The 8,051-nt window shown below is 38.0% G+C and overlaps 1 protein-coding gene across 1 annotated transcript in view; it reads left to right on the top strand.

Moving 5' to 3' along the window:
• Positions 1-1,068: 1,068 nt before the first annotated feature.
• Positions 1,069-8,051, top strand: part of abr (ABR activator of RhoGEF and GTPase) — a 199,375-nt gene continuing 192,392 nt past the window's right edge. Inside the window, 1 exon segment of the mRNA XM_042499516.1 lies at positions 1,069-2,055. Coding sequence (XP_042355450.1) covers positions 1,290-2,055 — 766 coding nt within the window. The 5' untranslated portion in view covers positions 1,069-1,289.

Here is an 8,051-nt window from a genome sequence, read left to right as displayed (position 1 = left end):
AAAAAGAGAAGAAAAGTAGAGAACAAAAACAGCAAATTATGTGAAAAGTGATAACATTAACAACAATAATAATAAAATAATAATAATAACACATTAAAAATAAGCCTTGCAAAGATAAAGAGACATAAATATAGCACAGAATAAATGTATAATAAAATGTAAAAAAAAATATATCATATTAATGAAAGATTAAAAAACTGTTGAAAAAATTACGAGATAAATATAGCATAGAATAAAGTTCTAACAAAAATGTGAAAAAATTATATTGAAAAGATATAAAAAGAGTAAAAATCGAAAATAATGATTTAAAAAAATTATGTTAAAAAATGTTGTAAAAATTAAGAGAAATAGCACAGGAATCATATTTAAAAATGCAAAAACAAATACTACAAAAATATTTCTGTATTTTTTTTAAATAAAATAAAAGAGTCCTGCATTTTTATGATTAAATAAATACACTGCACAATAATAATAAAAATAATATTGATGATAACTGCTTATAGCGCTTATCAAAAGCAATGTTACAAGGTGATTTACACAAAAGCCACAATAAAACACACACAGGAAAAAATAGAAAATAATTAAACAAAAAAACACAAAATAAAATATTTAAAAACAATGGTTAAATTTAAAATCAAAAGCAGTGAAAGACAAGTGCTCACTGAGTACACTGTAAGAATGAAAAAAAAAAACTGTCTGTCTTTTACACATACTTGGTTTATTTTAGCAACTTAATTTTTTTTTAACTTTACAGGTCGTTTCATCTCATTTCTTCTTGTAACTTTACTAAATTCTTGCAAATATTTGGGTCATTTCTTGATTAGCTGCTCACTGCCTTCCTCTGGTGTTTCTGAAAGAATTAAAACCAATGCGCTCAGGTTTTTAAGGATTAAAAAAATCCTCGTGGGATGATTTCAGGTCGCCCTGAAATCCTAGCAGCGCCTCTGTGAGTTGCACACCTGCCCTGAGGTGTGCTGCGTTGATTTTTTTCGCCTGAAAACACATTTTTGTCGGAGCTGCACTTGAAGGCAGCACGTCTGAATACAGGAAGTCTCGAAACTTTCTCGGCGCAGTGGCGAAGAACTTGTTATCTGCATCAGTGCGCGCACGTAAAACCCGCAGTTTTAACGCGTGGGAGGCTGAAAATGGTCAGAAAGCGGTCAAGTTAACACCGACAGACAGTTTATTTCTGCCCAGAGGCGGAGGACAGAAGAGGATTTGTGCGACAGCTGACTGTCGGTGAGCAGAGGTTTTATCTGACTGCGGCTGGAGAGCTGCGAGCAGCGATCATGTGGGAGCAGGAGGAATTTGAGAAACACTGGAGGAATGAGTTTCCCGACGGAAAAGTCCCGCAGATGCAGCTAAAGTCTGTGGAGGACATCGAGTCCGAGCTGGAGACGAGCAAAGCCAACCTGAAGCGGCTGCAGAAGGCGCTGGCGGAGGAGAAATTCAAGGTGATCTACCTGCAGACCACCATGGCGCGCCAGAAGAGGGAAGACCCGGAAAGCTTTGACGGCAAGGATGAAAACTTTAACGCGGACACGTTTAAAAACCCGGGGGGTGTTAGGAGGCAGCACGAGGGCGGCGCGGGGAATGTGAAGGTGCACGCGGCTGCAGGTAACACGACGAGCTCCTTCGGGCGGGAACGCAGCAGGTTCAGCGGTAAGACAGGTAAGCCCGTGCCCATCCCGGTGCCGCCGCGCAGCTTCCAGAGAGGAGGGGACCCGGCCCCGACCAGCGGGCCCCAGCACAACGACAACGACCCGGGCAGCGACCGGGAGTACGAGGACGCGGGGCTCAACGAGAATTTTGTCAGAAATAACTTGTTGGCACCGAAAACCGGCGGCAGGGACAACCAGAGGACGTCCGGCGTCTACCGGGACACCCGGAGGCCTTTCCGCCACAGCAGAGAGTTTGACTCCGGGGACGACGGCCGGCTGTCCCCGTCCTTCCCGCATATTCACCGCAGAGCCTCCCGGGGCTCCGGCTGCAGCACCCCGGACAGGAGGAGCGACGGGTACCTGAGCTCCGACCACGACGACTCCTCCTCTGCAGGTAATAACTCTAACACTGCTATTAGTACTGCTGATCAGGGACTGTTCTCTATTTATCAGAGGCGAGAGTGTGACTTTGAATGGAGTCTGCATATAGCAATTTCCAGGTCTGGAAGTTTTGGAAAAGTCATATAATGTTATTTCAAAAACCTGTATAATAATGTATGATTTCAACTCATGACATTGAAACAAAACAAAATTAAGAAAAAAAATCACCAAAATTAAAAGACTCCATAACTTAAAGAAAAAAATGACACATTGTTTTATCTAAAAATGTTTTATGCCAAAAAAATAAAGAAATTTCAAACTACAAAAAAATCTGTAAAAAAGAAAAAAAATTACAGAAAAAATGCCCTAATCTTTTCTTTCAAAGTTTTCAGGAAAATTAATGCAAAATACATCCTTCAAAGTTGTATGTCCCTCCACTAAAGTCAAAATAAAAAAAACTAACCCTGAGCTAAAAGTGAACATGCCCCCATGTTTTTTTTAAAATACCAAAAAAATGAAAGAAAAAAACACAAAAAAGCCAAATTAAGAACATGAGCCCCTCCCTGGTGTTTAAAAAAATATTTGACATACCTTCCCCTTTTTGCACCCCCCTCTCATAAATAACGATCCCTAAAATGAGAAATAAAAATAGAAATATAGCCACTCCAGTAAATAAGATAAGATGTCATAGTATCACACAGCAGAAGTGGTTTAAGTTTGGATTAATGAGACTTCGGTGAGGATGTGGCTCAAGTTGAGCTTATTGATTTGAAGTTTGTAGCAATAAAAAAAGTGTTGAGTGCATCAGTTTAAATAAATATGTCACATTTTTAAGACAAAATGATGCGTCAGCCAATGCAAACATTGATTTTGATCATCTCTGCATGCACAGACTGCACAGACTGGCCTGCTGCATGGTCAATCATTTTTTTAGGCACAGCCTCATTCTTCAGAGAGTGTGGCAATATTGACGGAAAATGTCAGTCGTGAGTCAAGAGTCAATGACTAACTTGAACATGAGAATAGATTGAGGAAGGATTTTTGGAGCAGATGAAACATGTTTTGTGAAACATCCTCTTCTGTCTTTAATATTGGAGGATTATGGGTGGCTTTTGTTGGCTCGTGGTTTAATTTGTTTGTGGATCTGCTGATGGCTCCTGGTGTAACTGGAGGGATTAGCTGGATATTAATTGGTCTGAATTATATCAACATATTTGGGGAAATTACTGGCTTTAGTGTGAGAAGCAGGAATCCCAAAATATAGAAGCTGAAGCAGATGCCAGCGCAGTGAATACTGGAGCTTTTTTATCATGTCAAAGGTGCTCAGCATCTGTTTGATGAGATGCCAAAATATCTTTTTGAGCAAGAGTGAGAATTTGTATAATTGTCACATACGCGGGCTGTCATTTAAAGGAACAGTATGTGAGAATTTGGGGGATTTAGTGGCATCTAGTGGTGAGGATTGCAAATAGCAGCCAGCTGAAAAAGGCAGATTTCAAACTGCTGTCAAAACTTCAGTTTTCAAAGAGGAAATTCTGAGATTTTGCAGGCTTCATCTGGACCGCATGTTGATCATTTGTTTTTGATTTGTGAAAAACCGGTGTATAAAAATGCTTTTTACCCAGACTGCATCACAGTAGTGTTTTTTTCCTCTCAGAATTTGCACGTATATGTTTTACAGCACCGTTTTCAGTCAAACCTTTTGATGCACTGTTGGCTCAGTTTTGGATAAATCATAAATCTGTGTAGATGGTTTGTGAAGGTCAGTCTGAAGATGCCCTGCAGCAGGAGATTTTGAGATTTTGTAATATTTAAAGAAGACATGAATGTGTGGGAAACGGCTCTAAAAACAAATTGTTAGGACTCGATATGAAAGTGTCTCATGAGCCGGACGAACCAAGAAAAAGAAAATGTTTTTCTCATCATGACACTTTCTCTCCTGTTGTACTAAATTCGGGGCTTTGTTATTTTCCCATAAACCTTTGGGTCAGTAAGAAAAAGCTCTTTTCGTGATCTGTTCCGTCTCTGTTGTCCAGCGGCGTGATGAGGTTTCGCTCGGACGAATGTGCTAATAAGTGGAAAGACTTATTGTGGCCATAAACAATAGAGGGTGTGTCGGAGGGACTGCAAACATTTTTCGGGGCCTCTGCTGCTGCTACACACACACACACACACACACACACACACACTGAAGCTGCACATCACCTCATGCCAGGGGGCTTGCTCATGCTGATGCCTTTGTGTTTCCTGGGAAGGGGTCATGCAGGTCGGGCCTCTCCGTGTGACATGATTCACCTCTGATTCACGGCACGGTGTTATTACGAGGCCTCCGAGCAAAGCTTTGATGAATTTATTTACTTTGGTGTCTCATTCAGCAAGTTTGAGAATTGAAAGTAGTTTTCACTGCTGCTGAGATGAAACGGTTACCGGTTTCATGATATAAACCGCCATAAAATCCTGCCGGCTTTGTGTTTTCATTTTAGATTTCAGTCGTCATTCAATCACATGTGATTACCATGGTTTTAAAAACAAACGGTAAATTCTGTCTCCCAGACGCACGGCGTCATGGGCGGATTATGAGACACTGGGCCCCTGGGCACAGATGTACAAAGGGCCCCACCACCTCTTCCACATAGGAACGAGGCGCACACACTCTGGTGGTTTTGCGCAGTAATTTATTATTTATCTCTTTTAGATGATTTTGTGTCTTTTGGTAGTTTTGTTTCGCTCTGTTGTCATTTTTAACTCCTCGTGGTGGCTTTTGTCTCTTTTAAGTTGTTTTTGTGCCTCTTAGCAGCTCCTTTGCATCTCTTTGTGGTCTTTTTGTGTCTCTTTTTTAATAATTTGGTGTCTTTTTTGGCAGTTTTGTGTAACTTTGCAGTTCCTTTACATCACTTTGATGGTTTTGTGTCTTTTTAGTAATGTTTTTTTTGTGGTTTTGTGTCTCCTTTTAAATAATTTTGTGTCTCTTTTGGCAGTTTTGTGTGGCTTTGCAGTTCCTTTGCATCGCTTCTGGGTTTTAGCTTTTTTGTGGTGTTTTTATGTTTATTTTGATAAAGTTAGTGTCTTCTTTGGTGGTTTTTTTTTGCTTTGTTGTCATTTGTGTTTCCTTGTGGTTGTTTCGTGCCTCTTTGTCTGTTTCTTTTAATTAATTTGTTTTCTCCTTTGGTAGTTTTGTGCCACTTTGTTTTTTGTGTCTCTTTGCAGCACCTTTGCATCTCTTTGTGGTCTTTTTGTGTCTCTTTTAGATAATTTTGTGTCTTACTTGGTAGTTTTTTGTTGCTTTGTTGGCATTTTGTGTTTCATTGTGGCCGTTTTCTGTAGTTTTGTGGAAGTTTTGCATGATTTTGTAGGTATTTTGTGTATCTTCGCAGTTCCTTTGCATCTCTTTGAGGTCTTTTTGTGTCTCTTTTCGATAATTTTTTGTCTTATTTGGTAATTTTGTTTTGTTTCATTGACATTTTGTGTTTCTTTGTGTTTTTTTGCCTGAGTTTGTAGATATTTGTGTTCCTTTGCATTTCTGTGGTCATTTCGAGTCTCTGGTCAGTGTGTAGAGTAAGGGAAGTCCAGGGGGCCCCTGACACTTTGGGCCCCTGGGCCTCTGCCTGGCAGACCTGTTCATGTGTGCCATCTTTAATGTTAATGCACCTTTGGTATAGTTTTTATATGATATTAGATCTGCTATTATTTTAATCTTTACGCAAACAAAACGTGCTGTAAATGGTGAAATGATTTCAGTGTGTATCAGCACTTTTGGAACGTCCTCAGCACTTTTTTAACAATATTTGTGATAATACTGCTGGCCAGATAATTTTGATCACTATAATTGTGATATGAATTTTTCACACCGTTTGATCTCTCCTCTGGTGTTTGTTCTGCATTCGTCCAGTCCTGCCTGCATGCAGACACCGATCAGGAGTGATGGACAGACATAGCTATCCCAACTATTTCAAGAATTTATACGGAAAAACGGCTGTTTTTTATTGCCTGCATGAGTAAGGTGGAATACCTTGTTTATTTTTAGCCTACAGCAGAGAGAATTATGTTTTTACCTCTGCACGCCTCGCAGTGGAGTCTTATGACTCACCGTTTAATTATTGGTCATTAAGTTTAATCTAAAAAAATGACATGAGTTTACTGAAAGGTCATAGGATCAGTTTATTAAGAGGTGTTTGTTCTTCATGACGGCTCAGCTGAGAGCAGCGTTTCCTCCTCGTCTCAACTATAACTAATGGTCGCTTTACAAAACAGCCAGGCAAGAAAAAAAAGAGTTAAGCAGAGTTCATACGTTCATACATGCGTGTATGAACTTTTATAGTTAAATTCTGTATAACTGATGCAAGAAAAAGTCGATACTGTAATTATTTGTGAGGGAACATGTTGATGAGTCATTACATAAACAGTAGTACTATGAAGAGACGTTTTGTGGTAACGAGTGTTTTTGTCTGTGGACGTTTCATTTTGGTGTTAAAGTCTTTGGAGTGAAGCTCCTGTCAAAACATACAATTAGTGAACATGTTTCGTGTTAACACTGCTGTGTTTGTGCAACTGCAGCATTTAAGTAGTCGTAAAGAGCCACTAAAAAGCACATATTTACATTTGGTGAAAATGTCTGATCTTATTTAAGTTTACACAGCAGTTCCTGTATATTTTTGTATTATTTATGCCAAGATTTTGTTAATATTTACTGTTATTTCTGTGTAAGAATAGAGGTGTAAGTAATTTACAACATTAGATTCGTTAGAGTATATTAACATTATTAATAATGAAAGAAATGCCAAGCAGCTCACAGTAAAAAGAATTTACACAAGACAATAAAAACAGTAGATAAAATAAAAACAGATAAAAAACACAAGCATTTAGAAATAAAAAATAAAAATTGGGGGGCAGAGGGAGAGATGCATGTTGCCATGAGGCTGTTTTTGACTGTATTATGCACCGTTACAGTGTGAACTAATGTGTAAAGGCAGATAAGTAGTTGTACTGTAACCTGTGCATGTGGCCGCTGTGAGTATTTATGCCGTGTGGTGGTTTGTCTGTGTGGCTCTGCAGCAAAAACGATAGTTGGTGGTTGGTTTCTGTGAAGTGCTGTAGAGTTTGATTCAAAACGCACCTAAAACACACATAAAACACACCTGAAACACACATAAAACAACTAAAACACACATAAAACAACTAAAACACACCTAAAACACATACAAAACAACTAAAATGCACCTAAAACACATATAAAACAACTAAAACGCACCTTAAATACACATAAAACACACCTAAAACACACATAAAACAACTAAAACACACTAAAAACACATAAAACACTATGGATTAATAGAGAACCTCAGGAATGAGTCCTAAAACTCGCAGATTGTATTGTTTTTCAGCATCTCCTGCTTCTCTCGTCTCAAAGTCAATGTTTTTTTTATGTGTTTGTCGTTAGTAGCCTGATATTGTGGAGCTACAGAGAAAACCTGGAATATAAATAATATTCCAGACACAGATTCCTCATAATCACTGTTTGTATCACATGTATTAACCTACCTTAAATGAGGAAAATTTATTTTGACTCTTTAAACATCCTATGACCTCATTTATGCCTGTTTTTTTGTTTTTCTCTATCTGTTTCTGTTTTTTTCTGCTCATAATACCGACAAAATTTTTTAAAAAAAATTTTTAAATTAATTAATTAAAAAAATTATAAATAAAAAGTATTAAAAAAATATGCCAGACATAAGGGAACATTCACGATTAGTACAGAAACAGCAAAAATCACATTATCTTTTTTTGTGAAAATGAAATGCAAAAATTTGCCATTCCTACAAAAAATTACATTTTACAATCACAATATCCATCAAAATAGCTTTTTGACTTTTTTTATCATATATATCACGCAGCCTCAGTCAACGATGAAGAGGAAACGTGATTATACTGATTTATAGCTTTCAAGTTACTTCCAAATCCCCACAATATATTAACAGGAATTATTTCATAAAATTTAGGAAATGATTTCCC

Source organism: Plectropomus leopardus, chromosome 13 (genome assembly GCF_008729295.1).
Source record: "Plectropomus leopardus isolate mb chromosome 13, YSFRI_Pleo_2.0, whole genome shotgun sequence".
Lineage (NCBI taxonomy): Eukaryota > Metazoa > Chordata > Actinopteri > Perciformes > Serranidae > Plectropomus > Plectropomus leopardus.
Note: the sequence above shows the minus strand (reverse complement) of the source record. Positions and strands in the feature narration are given on the sequence as shown.